This window comes from Cydia splendana, chromosome 11 (assembly GCF_910591565.1).
Source record: "Cydia splendana chromosome 11, ilCydSple1.2, whole genome shotgun sequence".
Classification (NCBI taxonomy): domain Eukaryota; kingdom Metazoa; phylum Arthropoda; class Insecta; order Lepidoptera; family Tortricidae; genus Cydia; species Cydia splendana.
This window is the reverse complement of record NC_085970.1, coordinates 16,085,646-16,112,561: the sequence shown is the minus strand read 5'-3', so window position 1 is coordinate 16,112,561 and position 26,916 is coordinate 16,085,646. Positions and strand designations below refer to the sequence as shown.

The 26,916-nt window shown below is 37.0% G+C and overlaps 1 protein-coding gene across 1 annotated transcript in view; it reads right to left on the bottom strand.

The window, feature by feature from the left end:
- The window catches only part of LOC134794959 (N-alpha-acetyltransferase 15, NatA auxiliary subunit), a 104,974-nt gene that overhangs the window by 6,567 nt on the left and 71,491 nt on the right, over positions 1–26,916 (bottom strand). The window contains exons 11-12 of the mRNA XM_063766832.1: positions 2,445–2,542; positions 136–234 (exon numbers count right to left, since the gene is read on the bottom strand). Of these exons, the coding sequence (XP_063622902.1) occupies positions 136–234; positions 2,445–2,542 (197 nt within the window). The remainder of the gene's footprint in view (positions 1–135; positions 235–2,444; positions 2,543–26,916) is intronic.

The window sequence follows — 26,916 nt, the reverse complement described above, 5'->3', positions numbered from 1 at the left end:
ATGATCTCATATATCACAGTGACAAGGTAGACAAGATACATACGAACTGACACAGAAATGAAATTCCTCGACCGTACTCCCTCGTATATCTAGAGACTCTTACTACGCATTAAGACAATTGATAAAGCGACTTACCCTAGCCAATTTGTCTGGGATGAGCTCGTCTAGTTGTGGAGCCTCCGGGTCGCCCTGCTCCTGCTGCTGCCGCGCCTTGTGGTGTTGCTCTCTCTTCACCTGGAAACCAAACAAGATAATAATTAATTATAATTAGTAACGACCACCTCGCTCACTAGTGCCACCACGATCGCAGGGCAGATTGTGGCGAGCTGTTGGGGAGTAGCGACTCCACGTACCTTAGAGCTCCTGGGGCGTCCTGTCACCCGACAGGTGGGTGTGACAGGGCCCTCTGTCTCTGGCCTGCCTTAGCTGGCATTCTCGAGGGTAGATGTGGAAACAAGTGTCGATTTGCCTATATGTTAAAAGTCCGGTAACATCTCTCTACCCCCAGCTCTCTACACCAATGTTGCCCTTGAGACCTAAGATGTCGCTTTATGCTGGGGCCCATCTTGTAAGGGAGAATCGCCGTCTACCGGAAATAAAATTGAATATCGTTTTATTAGGGAGGCGTCCGGTATTCAGGTCCATCATTTTAACTCAATGAATTAGTAAATTTTAGATTTTATTAACTCTCAATCATCATTCATCCTGTGTGGTATTGCCTCTCCGTGCGTCCTATATTAATAATTTGTTTGTAAAGTGTAAGTTTCATAGCACAAATTGATAGAATTTAATGCCAATAGACGCAATTTTTGTCAAAGACTACGCCACCACGCCAATATGTAACACGGTCCTCTATAATTTTTTAGAGTGCCTGTGATATGTATGCAGCAATCATGTGTCAAAGCAATATATCGTAGGCCTGCTATAGACTATTGCACCAGGCGCTGTATGAGGCCATTTTCAAGTTTCGTGGTAGCTGTAATTCTTAACAGTCTAGTTTATAGTGATTATAATAATTTTTAACAAGCACAAACGTCTGCGAACGATGCTATTAAGCTTAGAATAAATTTAAAAGTGGAAAAACCCCAATCCATATTGGTGGAAAGTTTTGCTGGCTATGGATGAGGTCTTGATGGCTGAGATGGCAGAGCGCTGGAGTATCGATCCAGAGGCCGTGAGTTCAAGTCTCACCCAAGACAGTAATTTTTCCACTTTTAAATTAATTATAAGCTTAGTTTATAGTGTTCTTAAAATTTCCAAAGTTACCATTGATAAACCCTTTTCACATTGACATAAAGCCTACAAATAGCCAGTCAGACATGTTGGACGTCCATACAACGACTCAAGCTAAAGCTGAACTGGTACGAGTAATTAATACGGCACCGCATTTAATGGAGATCGCGGTTCATTAGCCGATACAAACTAACACTTTCTAAACTTGTAAAATATCTATTAGAGTACACATGGGAATTATAAATATGCCGTGGCTGTGATCTTGTGGACATTTCAAAATGCCTATCAGTAATTAAATGTATGTGAGAGTTGGCAGTAGCGAGGTGCAAGGCAATATGGATTCCTAAATAATATTAGCTGTTTACTAACTTCAAAGAGCCGCTAGTAAACGTCCTGGACGTAACACCTACTTACGTCACCCGCGGAAGAAAGTGACGTCCAGGAAAAAGCAAAGTAGAAACAGCCAGGCACGGGCTTACTTACTATACTTACTACTTACTATAGAAAACAGGTGGCAGGTATTATCGAGGACGGTGGCACTCAGCATCAAAGTGACATAATAAAACGGAGCACATCCTTATTTTTATGGCATTGTAGGGTTTGGTGCTAACTGTACGCTACCCTATCTACCTATGTATATAGTAAAGTCTCTCTTGGTATGTTTGTCTGATTATTTGGGGTGTAATGAATATAGAGTCTGTGCGGAAAGAGAAGAGGTGTGGAATATATGGGGTCCAATACATTCCACGACTCTTCTCTTTCCGAACACGCTCTAATATAGAGGTATGAACGTTCGATTCCGTTCAATACTGCGTTCATTCAGATAACAATGCCACAGAATTAATATTAGTACTAGGTACAGAAGAGTCACTCTCTAACAAAACGCGTCTGTTACGATCAGGACAGATATGGCCGCTAGGTGGCGACAGCCATAAGCTCTGTCGCCACAGCGCCACGCGCGGCTTATGGCTAGCCACCAAAATTGGTGTGGAACGGATGTACTTGTAGACCTGTAGCAAAGCGACGAAATCGCGGAGTGAGCCACGCCTGACAATGCGATGTAATTATGGATAAGTGAAATAGCTATTAGGAACTCCGTATTAAGTTAACAAACCCTTTCGTATTCATCTGTGAGCGACGATACGTTTGAAAGAACATTCGGAAGTAATAGACAACTTGTGATATGAAGAAGTTTGCATCCAAACACCAACCTGAACTTGTGCCGCCAGCATGCTTTCCTGTTCGGCTTTACGCTTCGCTTTCCTCTGTTTATTCCTCAGCTTCTTCAGTTCGGACGGCGCGAGATTCTCTGTAAGAATCAACATGCAAAATATTATTATACAGACATTGTTGATACAGGCTAAACCTTTCTACAGACCGCACAAAAAGTTTGGTAGGTACCTTAAGTATAGGCCTAGTAAAAACCCTTCCCCACAGCACTGGCCAAACTTTCCCACGAAGAAAATTAATGTCAACTTGTCAATGTAAGAAATACTAACTTAAGAAAGAATTTCCAAATATATATTTTTATTCTTTATCGTATGGCAAGCAACATCTGTGCCTGCCAATGAGTATAACGACAAAGAATATATCAGTATTTTGCAAATACGCAACGAACGAGCCAGTGTTCAGAGAGCTTACCCTCAAAATCGAAAAACGTTTCCCACAGCGGGGTATATAGGTATTATATACATACTATGTCGCTGCATGATGTCAGTGTACATAATTCTTAAAAACACCACTACATACATACATAATATAACGCAACTGATCAAATAGGCGACACAGAACACGTAATAATAGGTTACCATACCAGTAAGTAAAGCGAATATTAAAATTCATGCGGACTAACGATGTAGCGCAACATATCATAAAAGGATAGGCTGTTAGAACCGTATAAACAGGCGAATTACAACTATATGGGCTTTAATAAGATAATAAGTAGTATATTATAGTCGTACATCTTCATCAGGATCTGGATTGTAGTAAATGATGTTGGTAATGTCGCTCCTTGTTTAACGCCTACTGTCGTTTCTATCAATGTCGATGTTTAAGGGCTTGGGCATTTGGTTGCTAATTGTAAGTATCTTTTTAATAGATCATTTATCATCCAATAACAAGTCGTTATTGGTCTATAGTAGGGTGTTTCATTTTTCCGAATTTTCGATTTTCATCTGACTTTGCTCGAATTCTTGTTCTAACTGATAAAAATATATTATACGATAAAAAAAATTAAAATCGGTCAAAATTTAGAGGTTGCACAACATCAACAAAGATTTTTCAAATAACCAACGACTCTACATCGGAGGGTAGAAAATGGTTTAAGCGGCTACCATCAAAGCGGAGAGTAGTGTGATACTGAACTTTCTACATATAAATAAATTTTAAAATTAGTAGTAAACTTGGATTTTGGTTACTCGATAAATGTTCTAATTAAGATTTTTCAGTTTTTCCACCTGTTTCCAAACGAAAAGTGCTTTTATCGTGTTTTAGACGCAAAATTCAGTTTTCTCATTCGATTTTAGTATCAGTTAATTATATTTTGTCATTTTAGAACATAGTTCATTTTCACGCAATGTATGGGGTTCTCACTCTACCTTTTCAACTTGTGCAACCTCTAAACGTTATTCGATTCTTTTGAAAATTGAAATAGATAGTTTTTAGTGTGGGGAGACTCCATTGGTGAGCAAAGTCAGGAAAAATATTACAACTTTTTTTTCTCCATACAAAAGTGAATCACCCTAGTCTATAGGTGTGAATGTTTTACTACTAAGGCAGGCGATAACATTCATATTAACGATATTCCGATATAAATATCGCCACTGTGCATTTTCTACAAGTCGTTTTCTGAAAACGATTCAATTTTATTTTCGCTAATTTCACCACCTTTATTCTTCAAAAATTTTATGGGAAAGTTGCATTTTATTCATAAGAGTGCCAAAGTAATTTGATGCCAATTATGAGTTGTTTCCTCATTTTGGCTGGTTCAATTTTGGAATCTTTCGCTCGCTCGGGTAGCGCGAGGGATAAAACAACAACTTTGCCCTCATTTTAATTTTTAACAAGCAGAAACGTCTGCGAACGATGCTATTACGCTCCAGAAGTATCCAGAGGCCGTGAGTTCTAGTCTCATCCAAGACAGTAATTTTTTCCACTTTTAATTTATTCTAAGTTTGCCCTCATTGTAAAACAAATATCTACTCTGTGAGATTTTGCCTTCGTCAGTATAATCACAGAATGTATAATATTAAACCGAGACGTACACGCAAACAAGACTGTGGTTCTGCGATAAAAAGTACAAAATCACGCGTGACAATATAGCCCATGGTGTGAAAACACTGAATAGCGGCACTTTGTTAACTTATGAAATGATGGGAAAATTCAACACGAACAAATTGTCGTGTAACAATGCGGTTTCTGGGCTTTAACTTTAATAGCAATTCGACTACGGCTTATCGCGATAGTAGGGGAACGTTCGCATTAAAGTTCAAGGTTCTGTACGAGTACATACCTACTTCCATAAAACATTGTTTAAAGCTTTTTTTATTAAACAGATAAGTTTTTAGATAGTGTCAACCATATAAGCGTCCTAATTTTTAGAACGCGACAAAATATAATGGTCTGCATCAATTAGTAAAGATGCTAATTTTATAGCAGGTTTTTTCTAGGACCAGTTAAGGTAGTCAAATATTATATTCAATCCTTTCTCTCACACTTTGCCATTACAAACGCCCTGCAGAGTTAGCTTAGTCCAACTCTAGTTCATTATCCATGACTGTAAAAGGCCAATGTCCATCGATTAGCCTAGCAGCCGGCCAGCTGTTAGCGGCCGCATTAGGGTATGCAGGCACTTTGTCGTGTTAGGCACATGGCTATTTACTTCGAAGGTCAACTGTTGCAAACAGGGTGACCTGTGAGCCTAGCCAAGATGACAGTCGTATGCGCCGTAGCGAACGAAACGCATCCCTCTATCGCAATAATATAGAAGAGTGATAGATTAGCGTTTCGTTCGCTACGACGCAAACGATTGTCAGCTTAGCTAGGCCCCTAGAGCGACTAAGTATTAGGCCAGTCATATAAGGATATAAGGCCTTTGACCTGTAATTTGAAAAGGAAATAGAATCACTTTGAGAGTAGTAGCAGTGATTTAAGTAAGTAGTAAAATGGCATTGAACAATAAAACAAATAGTGGACGTCTTCAAACGAGGCTGCGTGGGAGCGCGCATCACCCACCCTATTGTTGTTCAAGATAACGTCTCGTTACTTCTGGGTTATTCTCTTAAAGTAGACAACGAAAATACGTTTAAATTTAAGCGATAATAGACATTATCACAGCCTTAACGAAAATAACCAAAAATAGTTACGGAATTAGTTAAGCTCATAAAGTTAATTGGCTTGAAATTCGGTGAGTGATGATAAGCGGTCATCCAATGAATTAAGTGCAGTGCAGCAACTATATCTAAGTCATTTAAATAATAAGCACTGGAATGTGAGCATAATTTATAAATGTTTTGTTTGTTTTGTCTTAATTATAATATAATACTAACTCTAGATATTATGTATGTAAGTCATTGTAATACCTAACTCTATATATGGACTTCACGTTCGAAATAAAAGTATTTCATTTCATAATTTACACCCAGCTGTAAAATTGCATAGCCACTTTATGCATCCATGCAATTTTGCAGCTCGGCGTACGTACTAGTTCAAAATCCTTAGGTGTATCTCTAAGCTCTAGTTCTAGCTCAAGCGCGTGGGTTTCTCTGCTATCAATATTACACAAGAAATACAGGATCTACTAATTAAATACTAGCAAAACACTCAGCTTTCAAACAAGGTTCGCTCTTGACTGAGCTGCGTAGATAAAATGACTAGAAAAAGCTGATCACGCTCGTCGAGTTCTTGTGGCGACAACTTTTTGTCCTAATGTAGTTAACGCAGGTGCATTCAAGTGTGAATAAATAATTGACTAACAGATAAATACAGTACTGTTGTATTTTACTAAAGCTTAAACGACCGTGAACTATCAATTGTCGACCAAAGAAAATAACGTTTATCTAGCGAGTCTGAAAATTTAAAAGGGAAAATTCGGTGTGATAATTAGAGACGTAGGTAAAGTCCCCATTCAAATCAGAGCTGGGCGAGATACCGAAGAGGTTGAACGAGGAATAAAAACAACCACTAAATATCTTACATTACTAAATATCTCTAAAACAAAACTGTAGCCTAAAGGTAATCAGACCATATGTACCCACGAGTAAATATTTCTTCTCAAATCCATATTTTAATTAGGTTAATCTATAACTAAATTAAATTTAGTAAGGTGCAGAGGGCCATTTCGGCTGCGGGATAATTTCAACTAATCGATATATCCTTCCATGTTTTAGGTACATTATTAACTAGAGTGCCATATATGTCGAGATAGCGAAAAAGATGTGTTGTGTGTGTTGTGTGTGACTCTAGTTAATAATGCAAAACATAGAAGATATTAATTTCCCCGCAGTCGAAATTGTCCCCCTGCACCTTATATGGATTTTAGAATAAATCCTAATCTTTGTGGGTCAAATTAGCACTAAAATCTGTAGTAGGCAAGACGCAATAAATCGCAGCTTGTCCTTAAATTCCCTAAGCTGGTAGCCGATTCGGCAGCCGTTATCAAAGTGGGCACGGCCGATTATGTCAGATCCGGTGATAAGGTGCGCGTGAGACGGCTAGGGCTCCAGTCACGACCCCGCTGACAGAGAGATAAACATCTGTGACGCCGACAAGCGCAGTTGCCTAGTTGATCTATTTTCACCTATGTTTATTCAAATTTTTCATTAGTCACGACTACAAATTTATTATAAATAGTATAGGTAAATACTTTAACCCGGTTACAAAATATAATATGGAAGTATAGTTCACCTGCAGCATATCTAGCAGCAAAAACCTATCACACTAAAATTATCATACACCCAGCATAATCGAATTAACGGATATCTAAGTTAACACTAATCCTAATCGCCCAATCATGTTTCTTATGCTCATTAAGATCACAAATTTCTCAATTTACATAGAACAAAGCGTAATTGTAATGAAGTCACAATTTAATAGGCTATTAATAATAGCATAACCCTTTATTGCAGGAACTACGATACATATATTTTAGAAGCCGTTCTACATGAAGACACGTGAAGCAATTTCTTTAATGAAAGTAGGCTTACTAAATATGCGTAAATAAATATAAATACGGGCGGCTATTACGATATATCATTTGTAAGCTGCTAATACGAATGCAGAGGCAAGTAAGGACACTATGTGGCCGAAAATGAAACTAAATAAAAAGAAACCGAAAACAGTAAACTGCTTTCAGAGAGCGGGTACTGAGCTAAGCATATGATTTTAAAAGTAATCTTTAGTCCGAGGGGACAAGCTTGTGTTTATAATGACGTGGATTAAGTCTGACACGAGTTTGGGAAAGCTAAAGACCGAAACTAACACCCAAACCGTGACGAACACTCCGCGACATACAACCGTAGAAACACAAAAGAGAACAAGCGACTTTATGCATAACAGACCTGTCGGTCTAGCATAAGTTGCGTTCTCGCGCGCGAGTCCATGCTTAAAGTCGCGCATGCCTGACCGGTCAACACTGAGACCCTACAGTCTTATCTCACATAATTATAATAGACATTTTTAATGACAGTAGATAAAGCAGCCTACTTATATCAAGTGATATTTGAATACCACGAGTGCTTTATCTACTCTATTGCGCTGCTAGTTGCGATTTACTTATTCCTTCAGCTACGCTCAAAAGCATAGTAAATAACTTGAGCACTTTATTTAGAATTCAATACTCGATATATCAGGACCTGATCTGTCAAATAAAGGAGCCAGGTGCCGTCACCACACATGCCTGATTACTGAACTGTCCCTTTACTATCAGTAGTTATCCCCGAACAATGGGCGGTTTCATTAAGGTCGCTGACCACAGCGGCATTGCAGTTTCGCAACATTTGCGACACGAGCGCGGGCGGCCGCGGGTGCGCCTGGGGTAACCATGGCTACGTGACTATTTTTTATTTTTTTTATTAGGTTTATTTCTTCCTAAACAACCATAGTATTACAGGCAGGGTTAGTAGTTGAAGTTATTGAAATGATTGACATTGACGACACAATTACGCTGTTTGGTTGGTTGGCGCTAAAAAAGGAATAAATTAAGTTATGCTAAGTTTAGGATTTCAAAACACGAATAACGAATTTCATCATAAATAAAATATTTACCTTGGCATTATGCAACGATCGCATCGGCTATGTTGACTAAATAAAATAAAATAAATTACTGATAATAAAATGCATTTACTTCAGACCAAGCTTTTCAATCTCGTACCTTACTAAACACGGTACTCGACTGAAAAGCTCTCTATTATATCACGATTGTATAAAATACTATTCTGTTAGTACTTACAAACTAAAAACTTAAACTATGATAGTGGCTAGGCTCAATGTGTCTTATCTAAAATTATTTGAACGAATCATACAATTCGAACTGTTTTCGTTTTTTAACCGATCGATATAACACGTAAGCATTGTACGTTATCAAAAATGTTATGGATTTTAAAAATAAATTCCTAACTAAAGGTTCCTGGATTCCTCATAGTCCTAAATCAGGGTGCTCCACATTTCTATAGCTCTAAGCAATCGTGGTCTCCAGCGTTCTAAGATCTACGGTTATTACGTATCGAACCAATGGCCATCGGGACTCGTTATGCATAACATTGCACCAATAAAGCGCTGTACAGTCACGTATCTCGACCACTTTTTACTATAAGTACTGTCCGACCAGAGTTGACAAGACGTAAGTGCACATAACAATCAATGAGAGATACGTCATTTCTTATTATGTTAGTGTAGGTTCAACTGATACAAGAGCAAGTCCAACGGTAGATTTTATCGAGTACTTGGAGAATTGTGAGGTTAGTTAGTTATATTGGAAAGTGTAGTCTTTGTAAACTAGGTGTAATGCTGGGTTGCCCCATTTATTTCATGCAGTTCTGTATTTATCAGCATTCTTTTGTAATGCCTTTACTCCAGTAGAAGAAGTAAAATTACCCTCAAAATAAGGAGGTGGCAACAGAGCAAAACATCGAACAAATAGCATTGTCGAAGGACGAGAAAAAATCATGAACATTTGTTGTAGTCGCACTTTACTTCTTAAATAGGGAGATGGACATTTGAGGCGATGATAAAAACATGCTGACCTAGCAAATCGTTTAAAAAGAGATAGATAATAATCTTCAAATTAAAATAGTAAGTAATTAAAGTAAGTATATTTACCGGCTCAAGCTCATGTAACTTGAATGAGACCCGGGCTATAAACCATTGAGTGCTAAAGTGCTAAATAAAACAGAACAGGTGTTCCTGGTATGTTAGTACACTTTTACTCTTGAATCCGGTCTTGATTGCTGATAACCAACGTTCCGTTCAAAATTGTTTTGCGATTAGCTATGCAATTCAATTAAGAGAAAATACAATGAATACATTTACATACCATTAATTATTTTTTGTTTTAAAGATCACCATGGTCGAGAATAACATTTTGAAATTTTCTGAATTTCTCTTCTAAACACAGTTGCAGCATGTCAGACATCCTTAACATGATTAAATTAGCATAGTAATAAATCCTTCTAAAACGCTTACAAAGTGTTATACACAGCATTATTATACCCAGCGAGTAAAATAGTAATAAAGCAATTAAAGTTTACTACCGAAAACCATACAGATAAATTGGTCCAAACCAATTTTCTAGACAGGATATAAAGTTTTAAGCGCGCCGTTGAATTTAAATAACCTAGTACCTACTAACAGTACTAACAGAATGAATTGCGAAATTTGCTTGAGGTTTAAATCAGTTCAATTTGTACGAGTACTTGCCTAAGAATCATAAATACTTCTTAACATTATTGACATAATAGCAAAGACTTTTTCAAAATCAAAAAAATCAAAATCAAAATCAAAATATACTTTATCTACACACATATCATAAACTCTCTATGACGCCTTCAAAATCCGTAAATAATGGCCCACATTACGATAAACTGTTTTGTTACAGCAAATTTCTTATCTGTGAAAATGTGGTAATAGCTTCATTACTATATCAAAATCGATTTGGTAATGCATTTTAAATTTCGAACATCTCTGAATAAAAGAAGCAATTTGATTTGACCCCTATTCTAATATCAGTCGAGATGACGTTTTATTCGAAATCAAATGACAATTGCATACAATATTGACAAATCCCGCATGTAAGTTGGTATCGGACGATATGGTAATCGACCCCGACTCTAGTTTGTCTCTGAAATAAAAAAAAAACTTCGGATGCATGACATGCGTGAAAAAAGTTGCCGCCATTTGACGTACAGTTTATATTTTAATTAATTTGTAAGAAAAAAATAATTTGTTTTGTTGTTTTTAAAGTAACTATAACAAAAGTTTCGTGTAAAATGTGCGATAAAGATATTTCGGAGACGCCAGCTCATATCCGCGAGTTCCGCCAGAGAGGAAAGTGCCCCAATGTCGGCTGTAATATGAGGTTAGTGAATATATCATAGAAAGTTTATAATATGTGTGTAGATAAAGCAGTGTATGTAACTGTACTTACATAATTAGGCATTAAAACACTCGTGTGATACTATTATGAAACTCATTTCATTCGTTTCATAAACCCACACTCGTATTTTAATGCCTTTCATTATGTAGCAGTCACATAAACTACTATTATTCATGTAGGCCTAGCAACAAGCTCTTATGAATCGTAATTAATCTTAATCTAATTATCAGAGCAATTAATTGATGTTAATATTATTCCATAATAAAATTGGATTATTATACATATCAAATTTAACACTAAGAATTTCACAAAAGGATCGTCAAACATTAAAAAGATTGTATAAAAAAATACTAGTCTAGAATTTCTAGAATAAAATCTAAATGTAAAAAAAAAGCATAAGTAACAAAAGAAGTAGATAGTATTACATCGGAATATCCATTTCCTCATCAATAATCAAATATACCTAATAAATAAATAATCATTTCGAATAACAATTAATCCCACGTTGTAATATCATTCATGTAGTCTTGTGTGGTATAATAAGCTTTAGAAATAAGTTTACGCTTTACATAATTCTTAAATTTATTAATAGATAATTCAGTAATATGGTTTGGAAGTTTATTATAAAATCTTACACAATTACCCATGAATGATTTTTTAATTTTATGGAGCCGAGTGACGGGCACTGCGAGCTCATGTTTATTTCTAGTATTAATATTATGAATTTCACAGTTTTTCCTAAAATTTACAATATTTTTATGTACATACAGAATATTCTCATAAATGTATTGACAGTGCACTGTCATTATGTCAATTTCCTTAAATTTATCTCTAAGTGAGTCTCTATGGTTCATTTTGGTTCAATTGCAGAATCCGTTTCAGTTTATTAGGTTTGATAAAGCCGCATAAAAAAACCTGTCGCCAACTAGCAGAAGCTACAACATCGTCTGTTATTAGGGTTTATTATATATTTAGAGTTTAGAGAAGATTTCGAAAATAAGAAAAAATAACAGAGTAAGTAAGTACTAACAAAACGAGCCTATAAAAAGCTGCACAGCATTAGATACCGTTTATTATCCTTTAGTACCATAATAAGGACGATAATCCACATAAGATAATGCGTCCCAGTTGCTGAATGTGTCTCGATAAGACTTCTAGATTAAACTTAAAGCTTTACATCTAAGGTATACTTTTAAACATATGTGTGTTCTTTATTAAAGCCCCAGTTTTGCCTTTTTCTAAAAGCGCATAAGTGACTGTATTATCCTTAAAAAGCCATGCTTTTTGTTACGTGGGCGTGTGCACGCGGCGGTTCCGTTAATAACGCGTTACGCCACGCATTGTGCCCTGATCCGTCTAGGACACGTCGCACACATAAATTGCTGCTCTAATTCACTCGGGTTTCGTAAAACTAAAACGAAACCGCGAGCGCATACCGGGTCGCCGGAGGTCAGGCATTTTATTATGAATTTTGGGTAAACAGGCTGAAGTCATTATCAAAGATAAGATTAACGTGATAATTCTCCCGCTGTCTCCATGTTTGCGCTGCACTTTTCATCGCAATTACTACACGTAAAATTAACTGAAAATCAGTTCATGGACTCAGTTTTTTAAAGCTTTGAAAGCTAAATGGTTTACTTAATTTTATCATTATTGTACAACACAAACGAGACATGCCCGGAGGTATTCTTTAGATTTCTGTCAGCAAGTCAACCGTAAGTCCGAACTCTGGGTTAAACAGTTGACCCCTAGACTTGAGCGTGTAAACAATATGCCACCCGAAGAAAATCGCCCTTTACTTGCGGCCAGTATGAATTACATGTAGGTACATTTTTAAATGTTATAGAATCAGAGATCAAAGGGCAGAGAGGGTCAATATTATTCTGTATTTTGAGGTAATAGCACAGATTCTGACGTTCGTTATGTGAAAATTACACATTCACATTGGAGTTCAGTAGGTAAGTACACGTTACAAGTTCTGTATGTAGAGCAATGAAAATCACTTCGGTTTGGTGCAAGCATGTGAGCTTTAAGTCTAATTTCGCAGGGGCACGGTAGCCGGCCGGCCCTAAGTGTTGCAACTGTGTAAGGAATAACTTCTACAAACATGACGTGATTTATGGTTTCATTTTGTACTATAAGGAGATTTAGAACGAATTACATTTTACGGAAAGATTATTTCTCGCAAGGCAATGTATGGATTTTATGGTTTTACCCTTATTAAAGTTCTGCGTCAAAGTTTAAATGTTTGTGTAATATACATACACATTAATACACTGACTACTACTTTCTTGTACCAAATAACAAATTATCAAATAAAAAAAGGTTAGTTTGGATTCAATATTCATATCCTGAACCAAGAAGGCCAAGTGATACCATTCTTGTCACAAGACTTACAATCTTGAATTTTGAGATTTGAAAATCCTTGAACAGTTAGTAAGATTATCTTAGTATATAATATACCTATATCTTAGATCAAGAAATCAGTTTAGACATAATGATCTGGTTCTTATTTCTAAAAAATCTGTGTCTGCATGTCTATCTGTGTCTCAAAAACAGAAACAAAAAACAAATTACTCTCAAGGATATCTGAAATTTGAATCCCTATCATAAAGAGATCTAAATGAGGCACATTAGCCTATAAAACACCCACGTGCGCGGTGAGCTTTAGCCTGCCTTAGACTTGTATCTAATAATTATTAGATTATATTTCGAAATGTTCGGCTGTCTTTATAGAACGGTTGCTATGGCATAGCCCCGAGGTCTTGGTAGTACCGATTTTGAAAAGTATTCTATATATTTATAATGTCGTGTGCCGACTGCAGAATGAATAACGAAGTAGGATCGAGTTACTGAGCTGTTAGCTGTTTGTTCTGTCATAGGAAGTCGCTAATAAAATGACGTGACCCTTCTTGATGAGCGACGAGTAGTAGATGCCCGTGAATAGATCAGTAGCTAGTAAAGATAAGATAAGAAAAGTAGAAAGTTATATATTTTTTAATTTAACAAATTAAGAAGGATATCGTGTTCCATATGGATAATTTCGAAATTTAGATGCCGCGGCATCAACACCAACAGTCAATTATGTAGCTAACTATATTCGTACAAAAGCTCTTAAGTACCTAAAGTACATAGGTACATAGGTATATGTGCAATCATAAACTTGTTTACACGTCTGTCTGTTGCCATGTGACTGTACAATTGTGCATTGTACATTTGTATAGGTTTAATAGGGACATATAAATTCTTTCGGCAGACAGCTTAGGTCGTGACTCGTTCACCTTTGAGCTTGTAGACAGGAATGTTACTTATTTGTTTTTTGTTGCTTATAGTACCTATCGGGGCGGGATATCATACTCGACAGTTTTTGTAGGTACGTATTATTAGAATTGAGTTTTTACATTGATTGAATTCAATCATCTGCGAATGAATATTGTGAACTATAAAGGTGCATGGCTCCCCACAGCAATTATAACACGTTATAAAACGTTGTTTATCAGGGGAAACAATGATATTTTGTAACGTTGTATTTCAGCTGTGTGTAAGCACCGTAAGGTAGCTTACCTAATTATTTTATGGTCTGTGCTTCTGCATATTTGTAAACGTACCGAATATTTAGCAAATTGTAAATAACAAAACAACTTTCAAAATCTTACGAAATATTGTTTGGGTGAAACAAGATTTCTATTATACTGTTTTAGCTTTCAACTTAGCTATCCAGCATTGCGACAGTCGTTGACTCTTGCAAAAAAACACATTCATTCCTATCTCTAATCCTGCGAGCTGGTAACATTCGCACATGTACAAAAACATCTGTCATTACATAATAAGATGAGAGCACTTTTATCCGAAGATTAATTTGCCGAATTAAATTGGGCTTAATCTTAATGAACTAACGGTTACTTTCAATTTGAACTTAATTACTCGCTTAATAAAGGTGCGATCACAATGACTGAATAAGATGAGATAGGCGAATGTCTTATAGTGGCACAACTGCTGTAAGTAATTCCAATCGCTTGCTAAACTTTCAAATCAGGTGGACCGGTATAACTTTGTCCTCCGACTACGCCATGATTACAGATTTTGTGGCCACAGATTAGTCTCTAGTTCACATGCTCTTGTAAGCGATGGATACAGAGCCAGCTTGAGGCGTGACAGATGGTGAAAGAGCACATGTCGTGATAGGTATTAATGGGCTGCGCCTGCACCTGTCGATTTGGACACGAGGGACACTTCCTAATAACATTGCACAACATCGGAAGTGCGGGGCACGAGTTCGAGACAAAGGGCTTAAAGTGTTGACTTGTCAAATGCTTCTGAAGTGGACAATGGGCTAATGTACCGAACAAGGTGACTTCCGAGTCCGACCGGAAACCATATGGTGGTAAAGGTAGAGTATAAGTTAAAAGAAAAGCAAGGCGACATTAGTACAGTCAAGTGTAAAAATATAACCCTGTAACTTACTCAAAAATATGTCCCATAGCTAGAGAGCTATGGGACATATTTTTGAGTATGACGTGTGCACCATATTTGTACACTTGACTTTACAAGAAACTGAGACAGTTTTAGTAGGTAACTGAATTTAGTAGTTAATACAAACTGAAAAATATATACTTACCATATGTTACTTATGTTAATCCATCAATCATTAGGTTAGTTCAATTTGTTTCTTGTTTACTTCGACACTTTTTTTCATTTATTGATACAAACTAAATAGGCGCCAACGCCAATTCAATCAAACTTCATTATCAAATCAGAATTTAAGTTTGAATTGGCCTACACATGAGAATACAAATCCAAACGTCTAGTTCTCTTACCTACATGCGTAAACAAGCACATCGTGATACGGATGAAATCTAAAAATAATTTGCATAGATATCAGACCACTTAGGTACTTACCTATTTTTATAGGATTTTCCCAAGCACACTTTTTATTAATGAAGCGGACCCTGGCGCTAGGCCGGGAAAACGCTAGGTCGAAGAAGAAGACTTTTTATTAATGAAGTCAATTCAGCCGCACACCGCCAAAAAATTGCACTGCATAGAAACGAAAATTAGCAAATCACCCTTTTGTGATTTTCTGTCATAACTCAGTCCTTGACTTAGTAACGGAGTTGACCAAATTGAAAATAATGATACAAAGGAATCGTTGAGAATGCATACGGTGTTGAAGCCGCCGTGTGCCTATCATTAATAATGATGCATGTGGTTAGATTGATGACAGTTAGTGCATTGTGAAAGCAGACCACCTGTAAGAATGTTGAACTTTGCGGTTACTGCGGTTGTAATGGTAACCGGTAGTATAATTGTTGACCGATACAGTTTATTAACCACTTAGATGGAAATCCATTTCACAACTAATTTGGAACTTTTTCAGATATCTGACTGCTTTCAGATATGTGACTGTAAGTATAAGTCTTTTATAAAGTCACATAATTGCATGAAAACAAAGAATTATAATCTTTTTGCACCTAATAACAACCAGTTAAGACGATAAAAATCGCTACAAAATAATACGTCTAGTCGTCTACCGCCCGCGAAGGATTTATAAATATCGTAAAATATAGCCGGATCAAAGTAAATTACAATAATGGTGGCAAATGGGGCTCGGGGCCCGACCACTTACCGACCCAACTGTTTTCAAGCATTATAAGAAATAAATCTCTTATTTATGAAGTTAAGCCTTGGCGCCATACCGGCACCCTATATGTCGCGCTAAAACCTGAGATTTTTGAATCCGACGTTGAGATAATATGATATTATCGAAGCTTTTAAACGGATTTAATAGTAGGTTCTAGTGGTTGTTAGTCTCTAACGAGGTTGAAACTAGCTCTAAATTATACACTATAAATTAACACAAACTACTGCCATACATAGTCAATTGCAGAATAATTACCGTGAGTCATAATTATATAAAATTATGCTTTACATTATGTTTTTGTATCACATATTTTGACTTCTACAAGGTGTTTTGCCGATCTGAGGAAGGTTGTGGGAAACCGTTGGATGACAGGGGACTAATTTAATCATTAGGGATATTATGTACCTACAAGTGTGCATAATAGGTAAACGTTCTTAATCTATAGGTATCATAATAGTATAAAATTTCAAATCTACCTAGTCACAAAGTTGGCGCAATATTTTAATTTTAATCCACAGCAAAAAAAATATGTCATAACAAAGAAAATAGTAGTAATTTATGTGAGGTCAGATGACACCGCGATACTTGCGATGCGTCGCGTAAGATATTAAATATCGACACGGACAAAGTGCCAAAAGCATGTATACACGTCCTTATTGCCCATACATTAAGGTAGTGTATACATATGTCGTCCGTGTCGATAATGAATACCTTGACTGTACGTTGGTGACATTGACACTGGCGGAAACCTGCGTAAGCTGACAATAATACTGGGCAGCGAGGTGAGCCGCTTCCATTGTATCAGATGCAGGATACCATTATTGCTGAATTATAATGTCTCTACAGTCATAATAGATGGGTAAAGCAGGCCACTGACGAGCCTTCCAAATGGATGCCGTTACAATGGATTCATCCAAATGGACGGCATCCTAATATTAAACATTGTACGTTTTTGACATTCACGGACCGATTTTGGATTGCAGCCACGCTATTTGGACTGTTGGAAGGCTCGTCAGTGGCCACCTTTATATATGTATCTGTCGAGTTGCATATGGCAGAAACTGTAAACCACTAACTGCAGCTGACGAAAAACATAAGTCTCAATGCGTTGCATAGGTATATTTTTTTATATATGATTCGAATTACTCCAATTTGTATAACTATAATAACTCAATGATATTATTCTCTAAGTGACAATTTTTAAATGTAAATAACATATAACTTAACAACGAAAGCAAAAACCATAATGTTTTTTTTCCACATTATTATTGTATTTATTGTCAAAACATGCCACTTGTTTTGGTCGGGATTTCCCAGTTACAGTGTAATATTATGTAAAATTTTTGCTACAAGTCAAATTATCATAAGTCTTTGTATTCAAATGTACGTCGTGCGAAGAACGACCCAAAATTCCGATATGACGTACAAATAAGTAATTTTACAACATACTTAATGGACCTTGTAAGCTTTGTATTATTGTTATGTAAGTCATTTGAAGGGTAACCGTCTAGAAAACTGTCTGGACCTATTAAGTAAGTCAGTCTTCACTAATTAATTAGTTACACTGGCCAATTGAGTCATCGACAGACTAAGTGGACGGATTCTTACTAAATGAAGTATCAAATCATTTATAAACATTATACAATAGACGTCCGAACAATATAAATCAATGTAAGTGGATCGCAAATGAACACTTAAAGCTAACAAAGCTGATTGAAATGTTACATAAACGCATTTTGCTGTTTGTTTACTTACTACAGACAAGCGACGTAACTAACACAAGGATATTTATAAATCAGATTATTGTTAAAGCCAATGATGGATGCACCAATGCCATTCAGTGTTATAAGACTAGCCCTTGCGACCTCTAAATTACTGATGTGTTTTGCAGCCCCATAGTTATAAGTAACGCCTAACGCCTTGAGCAATTTAAGCTGGTTGGGTAATTGTTTAAATACCGTATCTTGAGAAATGACGTTCCATTCCGATTGCTAGGCTGTGTGGAATGTATCGCTAAGGGCAACTTCATTGTCGCCATCGAAGGAGGCATATCGTAACTCGTAACATCATCGCAACTTCGTGTCTTATGTGTATACGCACTGTTTATACGTGTCGTATCTTCAGGGCGGGGCGGTAGGTATTTATTAGTTAGCACGTTTTAATAATGACGGGGCAAATTTCTATATATTGCCTTAGTAAAACCCATACCATAACAGCATAGATATTTTACACGTTTTTGTGGTATTTCTTTAACTAGTATGTAATTTTATAACTTTGCTGACCTCTGGGAAGTTCCCGGATCTATGGTAGGTATTAATATCATATGTATATTATTATTTGGATCTATGGTAGGCATCCTTACGGTGCAAATTCCGATGTCAAGAAGCATTTCATTGAATGAGTCATAAATCGAGCAGCTGCAATCCCTTGACTTATCGTCCTCGCTTTGATTTTCCTGTTGGCATTGATCCAAGACCTAAGCCGTATGGCGTAGATTAAGGACCTGTTCTCCGAAGGCTCGTTGATTAGACGTCCTATCAGCGTCAATAGAGACAATTGTGCCTCGTTATCTAATAGAAAGATCGTTTTCTTGTTTAAGGTACTTCTGGTGTCTTCATCACGTTTTGTCAAGTTCATTGTCAAGCAGTAATATCTTTGTTGTGCTCTTTTATGGCAATTGGAAAGTATATATTTCATTTAATGTCGTATTTAGAAACTTGACTCCGCCGCAGGATAACTGCAGCTTAGGCGAAAAATCCTGCGTAAAAATCTTTTAAATCAAGGTTTCGTACTCGACTGTTTCCTCCTCCAAAACTTAACCAAACGTAACCAAATTTGGAAATCTAAATGATTATAAAATTATCTGTGCCGGACCGTTTTGCTTTTTTGGCTAATTGATATCAGTTTTTAATACCACGCCTCTCATTGCGGCATTGTCAATTAGCCCAATTTGGCCATTTTTGAAGGGCTCTCTAGCGCTTTAAAAAACACAAATATAAAAAAAAGCAAAACCGTCCGACACAGATATTGACAATATTAATATGTGTTGAAAAAAACATTGTTCTAGCTTCAAAAACCACGAAGGAAACAGTCGAGTACGTTTGTATGGAGAAATTACCACTCCTGTTGGCTCTTAAGATCTTAGGTGGAATGATATATGGACAATGGTACAAACCAGCTATAACTGTAGGTATCACTTTATGGAAAAAAAAACATACTTGCACGGCTAATCTTTTCATTCATCAATCTAAAAGTCAAAGTTCACCACTTGTTGAAATATGAAAACCCAGATTTTTTTTTCTAACACCTGAAAAGTGCACTAGTAGGTATAGGTGTACTATTCCAAGTATACAAATCCAAGGTAAAGTAAAACAGTCCAAGCTGCCCGTTTCCCAATGTCCAGCAGAACATTCCGGTAAGGCGACCGACTGTGAGAAAGCACGTAACGAACCACGTTTCATAGTCGTTAAGTTATGTTTAAGGGAATCCTTATCGAGCTATTACATAACCGTTGTGCAAGTGACTATTTTGGTGCCCGTCCATGAGGAAGACTGGATTTGTGACATTGTTTCATAATGTCCGACTTTGTTCTTTCCCGCGATGCTGTGTGGTAAAGTGGTGGTAAAAGAACGCTTTGATGCGCGTAATGTGAACTGTATTGAGTCATCGGTGGCAATCAATTGAATTGTTTAATCGTGTTCTTGTGTTACCTTTCCAATTACAAATTGGCGTAGATTACCATAGTTCTCTTCTCTTGTGTGTAAAAAGAATGAATGCGCTTTAACAGCATTGTGTACTCGCCTACAATGTTTATGTACATACATTGGGAACACGAAGATTTAATACAACTAGTTACAACATAAAATCAACAACTATATTCTTGTGTACCTACCTAGAGCTACACTATACTTAACTCACAATTCGTCGTCGTAAATTTAAGAGTTAGACTCTTGTCGGTGTAGCTCTCTCCATTTAACTCTATCCAGGGCCGCCTCCTTGATTTCCTTATACGACATTACAGCTACCTTTTCTTTTATTTCTGTTATGTAGCTTATCCTCGGCCTTTCCCCTCCTCTCTTGCCTTAAAAAGAGTTGGAGAGAAAAGGCAACTGTTGAGGACAATAGAGAGTAGGAGAGGGAAAATGATTGGTCATCTTATACGACATGACGCTTTTATAAATAACTCACAATTACTTGTGATGAATTACTTAACTCGTAGCAGGCGCCGAATGTTAATGTCGTTTAATGTTACAGATTAATTAGAAATCTCGTGCGAGCTCGTATGAATCCGTACAATTATTTAAATTATAGTATTTATAGAAATAATATAACCAAACATTAATAAGATTTATAGTTGCTTTTACATTCTTGGCATCAACATGAACACCTGGATAAATTGGGTAAGAAAGAGTAAACATGCCTTCATATTTCCAGTGCCAGAAATGCATTACGGCTCGCAATTAGAAATAACATTGCGCAGGTGCATCACGTGTCAAGAAAATATTTAGCCGAAATATTTCCAAATACTGTACTAAAGCGAGACGACCAAATGAAAAAAAAAACAACCTCATTGCTGAATAACATGAAACATCCGTTAATCACGTCAGTACCAAAATAATTATTAATGTAAAGATGAGATTACTTTTAAAAAGAACGCGTTGACTGCTGAAGCAGCTACCTATATACTTAGGTCATACTGAAAATTCCTGGACTGGCCACTTAGAAAAAACAAGTCGTCTCATATATCAGAATCCAGAAACTTTCAGTATGACCCACGTATACCTGATAGCGTACACTTTAGTTGCGATTATTAAGTGATAATGAAAAAAGCGTCCGAATCTAATAATCCTGCTGTGTCAAAATATTAATCTATGGTTTATCTTATTCTATCACAATTTAGTATGTGCTCGTACATAATGTACAACCATGCGATTGGGCTGTACTTGCAGCATCAAGAAACATTTCCGTAAAATGTTCGTTCACCAATTGAATTTTAGTGTTCCACGTTAAAATAGTTACTGGCAATATAAATTATGTATTTAGCAGTAATGGACATTGGCAGGATATGTTCCAGATAAAATAACAGCCATTAGAAATAGCCGAGCAGACAGGCACAGACGAATCTAGGTTGCTGGCCCTGGTTTTGGAGCCGCACTTGCTACACTGCACTGGCCGTTTTTGTTCCGCGTTGCGCCGCCGTCCTACATTTTAATAAACGTCGATAAATTCTATTGATAGCGGTAAACTGGTAGGCTGATAGAAAACACGATTGTGTATTCCTTTCACAAGACTATTTAAGTTTAGGTCGAATGATATTGAGGTTTCGGGTCGGGATTCATTGACATTGGCTGTTAAATAGATTCCTATACGAAACAGCCAAGACATTTCGTAGGATAAACTGTGTGTGTCAACTGTCACTGAGTCATGAGGACAGCCCACTGACAGACGTACGGATTGGCAGATATACCTACCACATTGCTGAAAATCATGTCCGTTGTGAGAAATCTCTCATAATATAAAGCGTAGTGAAAACCTCCACTAAGTTCTTCAACTTAATTTATATCCAAGCAGTCCTTCCTCAATTTGGTTTTCGTTACGACGTTTCGTTTTTGCCATACTTTTGTGAGCTTGGTCATTGCATTTTTGGCCATTTGTGATTGTGACCTCCCATTACCTTCGTGCCTTTATAACGCACGTCTGATTTACTCCTTAAACAACTTCCATATACATCAGCGTGCGACTGATCAGCAACGTTGCAAACCTAACGAATACATCCGACCGGATACTTACGTTTGTTGCAGTATCGTATACTGCTTCAAGGGCCTGTTAGTAGAAGCAGTTGCTTACCTGAAATAAGGAAATTTTTCACATTAACACATTGTTAAAAATATCTAGTTAAAAAAATCTTAAGATATGTTAAATTGAGCACAGCCTCGAAATGTAATTTTGTAACTGGCCGGAAAAAGCACTACAACGGGAGTTGTGGAAATCAAGGGGATAGGCCTTTGCCCAGCAGTGGGACACTATAACGGGCTAATAAAAAAAAACCGGCCAACAAACGAAGGGTTCCGTACCATTATCTATAAAAACGGTCACCCATCCAAGTACTGACCCCGCCCGACGTTGCTTAACTTCGGTCAAAAATCACGTTTGTCGTATGGGAGCCCCACTTAAATCTTTATTTTATTATGTCTTTAGTACCCGCCGCCTCAATTTCGGGCAGGCTGAAAACCAGCGCTGAAACCACGCCGTAATGGCGGGGCTTCCAGCACATTAGCTGAGACTGTCCTATTGTCACATAACTCACGTAGATGTAATTGAGCTTATTTATACATAATTATATTGTCTAGGTTAAGTATAGCTTAAGAGTGTAAAACCAATTGTAATTTATAACCTTTGTTGTGGCAATAAATGATTTATCTATCTATCTATCTAGTATTTGTTGTTATAGCGGCAACAGAAATACATCATCTGTGAAAATTTCAACTGTCTAGCTATCACGGTTCGTGAGATACAGCCTGGTGACAGACAGACGGACGGACGGACGGGCGGACGGACGGACGGACGGGCGGACGGACGGACGGACGGACAGCGAAGTCTTAGTAATAGGGCCCCGTTTTACCCTTTGGGTACGGAACCCTAAAAAACAGGTCAACAGCAGTAATATTATCTAGTCACTTCTAGTGAAAGAAATGAAAGTTAAATTAGAAATGTTATTTCCATTTGTTTACGATTTTAGTACCATCTAATACTGGCGACCATCCAATCACCATCCATTGGACCATCTATTGGATATTGGGCATCTATTGGGGGTTGGGATTGGGATTTATTGATAAAAGTTATGAAAACCCATTACGTCGTAGAAACAAAAAATATGGTAGTTATGTATTAACATATTCTAAATATTATAACGATCCTCCCGTAATAAATTCGAACATCTTTAGATGCCAAAATGGAGTAAACACTTGTCTCCGGCTCCTTTACACGGTAATTTATTTGAGAACGAAATCCAGCAGCTGCACGTGGTTTCTAAGTTTGGTCGGCGCATGTGATGACTATTTACATTTCCGCCAGTATTAATTTTCGCACATTTAAATACAAATACAATTTTTATGGAGACTATATAATACAGGTGGACAATATTTGAGTGTGTATTTTATCGATGAGCTGTAACTATTGCAAATTACAAATAATAACACAACGTAAATAGCATTGTTGTAGTAAGAAGTGTGATGTGAGGGATTTGTGTCTAAGTATTACACATTCATATTTAATACTACCCAAACTCTTAGCATAGTTATTGAGAACATTAGATATCGCGTAAATACTCCATTTTGCCTTCTTGTCTTAAATAAAAGAAGCACATTGCGATATTCAATTTTATTACTTATATGTAACATAAACAACATTCCACTAAACCATAGCGAATTAAAGCATGACATTAAATTAATATACATGAACACAAGTCCACGATCGTGCATTTCACATTTGACAATCTATATCACCGGTATTACGACATCGTTTACGCATGTCCGTTACGAGAATTATGAATAACGTTTCGAAATAGAAAGCATGTCCAGATTTAGGGCTGCGGCAGATCAGATCTGAAACGGCGACAGTGTTGCAAAGGGTACACTCGACGTCAAAAATATGTTTACATTTTTGCACCTTGATCCTTTGTAATAAGGTGAAAAATGTAGACATATCTTTGACGTCGACTGTACAAGCGGATGCTTTGAACTCCTAATGATAGAGCTGGGGCCTATTTCTCGAACGGTATTAGACTAATATTATTATTCCACGAACTGTCAAATCGTATGGGTTGTCATGACAACACACTAATAATATTAGACTAATATCGTTCGAGAAATGGGCCCCTGTATTTCCGTTAAGCTCTTAGGTTGTGGTAATAAACGAAATCAGTAGTTATGCACTTAAGTAAACATTTCATCTAATTAAATGCGACTATCAATAACGCCATCTAATTGAATTATTATGGCAGTAATTTTATTGAGACTCAATATGTTACAGAAAATAATGTTATGGTGATTGGTGATCTCTTCAATATATTACAATCCTAAAATACTCGTTAAATCATAGTAATCATTGGTTAGTCAGAGTCGTAAAATCTAGAAATTGGCGAAGCCGCAACATAAACAGCGACCAGAATAGATTTGCATAATTGTAAGTAAAATTATCAAATTGTCGTCACAGCTCACAGCGATCGTGCGACCGCGAAGGACGATGACAGGCAAATTACGTCAATTACATAAATCTGTAACAAATCTAGGCTCATTTACAACTTAGAATCCGGGAAGGACTGTTAAGGTAATATCTTATTTTCTATAACAAAGGTCTAAGGCAGACGCAGCTGGAAATAATTGAGATAATGTCGCTATTAGGCATGCTTCAAACAGAATATTGTCAATTAAGATGGATCGAGTGCTAGGCGGTGCTTAAACCTAGCAGCATTGACTAATTTACAAATGCGAATTTGATAGAGATATCTAAAGAGAAGACTAAGCGTGAGGACATAAAATGTTCGGCCAATACCGAAAACGATGTAAACAAACACCGGCAAGTCACGCATGCATAAACACAGCGATTAGCAGCTGGCAAATCCACACGATACACATCCGTAAAGCTTCCAATTCGCAGTCTACCGGCGTCCGCGCACCGCTAGCGCCGTAAACATGAAAGTCATCCCAATCGCTGCGCTTGTTGATCGCTAGGACAAACCAGTATAAAAACACTCTTCAATTACACGTATTAGTTACGGATTGCGAGTTCACGTCGCTAGGGCTCGTGAAACCTATAAAATTACACGGCCAGTACCGAGAAAAACCCACACGATTCCTGTGTGACGAACACCACGTCAACTTCGTGTAGTCATACCCTAAGCTGGGTAATGCGATGATGTCGTAGGCGAAGCGCGTGCGCGGCATCCATACAGCCTCATCACGCCAATAGGCAATAATCGAAAACGTGGGCGTGACGTAGGCATAAATCTTTGACCCTGCCAAGTCAGCGGAAGCAGACAATGCATCATAACGCTAAGTATGGCTAAGATAACGTGTCAAGGTGCAGCCAGATTAAATCAAGATAATTGGATATAGGTAAATAATGATGTTTAGAGAACCATTAGCGGTGTTAAGTAACAGAAACAGTATAAATAATAGATAGTTATTTAGTAATTGAAAATGCTACATCATTCAGTCCTCCTCGCCGTATCCAACAACAGCAACATCCTTTTGCGTATTAGCTCTGATCGAATGTGCCTTCCAAAACCAATTATATCAGAATGCTACAACGTTATATGTGACGACACAGAAAAGCTCGATATATATTATGTTGAAATAATACGTCATAGATGACGGGACGAGTCACAAACCGCAATGACATCATGTTCATCATCTCGAAACATATTCAACGTCAGAGCATAGCTAAACGGTGACAAAGAATTTGACAATGAACTTAGCACCGCTTGTACAAACAGATATGTGACTCATAACAACTTTTGTCGTACTAGAACTTTTTATAAATGATGACCACAAATGACTAAAAGACATTTCCGATTTAGTAAAACATTAATGAAAACAGCAATCAGGATGTGGCAATTGACAACAATCTGATATACCAAGTATCAAAGCGAGCAGCGACCCGGATACCGGAGTACGTGCAGACTTGCTTCAACGCCAAGATCCGGGACTTAAACACTTTGAAAAAAGGAATATGGTCAAAACGTGTCTGCGAATTAAAAAGGAGAACAATATAAATCCAGTATACGCAGTTTATTTCTGAATGCACGACACGCAGACATCGTAAAACCGAAATATAATTTTACCAAAAACGTCTTTGTATTTTTTTTTTGTCTTTTAACGAGTCTGGTAACATTTCTAACATACATATAATTCTCCAATAAGAACATCTCCAACAAGAACTCGTTAATCTTATGTCAACTACTTAGTACTTACAGGAATCGCATTTCTGGCATCATATCTAAGTCACCGGAATTAATACAAGCCTTTAACGGTGACCCATTAAAATTAATGGCTACATCTTCCATGAAGCAAATGCAATCACAAATCACCATAGTTCCTTGATAAGATCACTTCATCACATGAACATAAATTATTTTTTGTGGTAAGGTATCTGTGGGGTACTAGAAGAGAGGCCTATGCTCAGCAGTGGGTGATAAAGGGCTGATATGATGAGATGATAAAGGTATGTATCTTAATGATTTTAAAATAACATTAGTATGATCCAAGTAGTTATACTAGTTATACATATAAGCTTTATTTGACGTTCATAAGCGCATTGTAATATGACTACTTGAAAATAGTTATTTGTTTTACAAGGGGGCAAAGTTGTTGTTTAACCGCTCGTGCTAATATTGATACCCAAGCAAGCGAAAGATTCCAAAATTGAACCACGAGCGTAGCGAGTGGTTCGG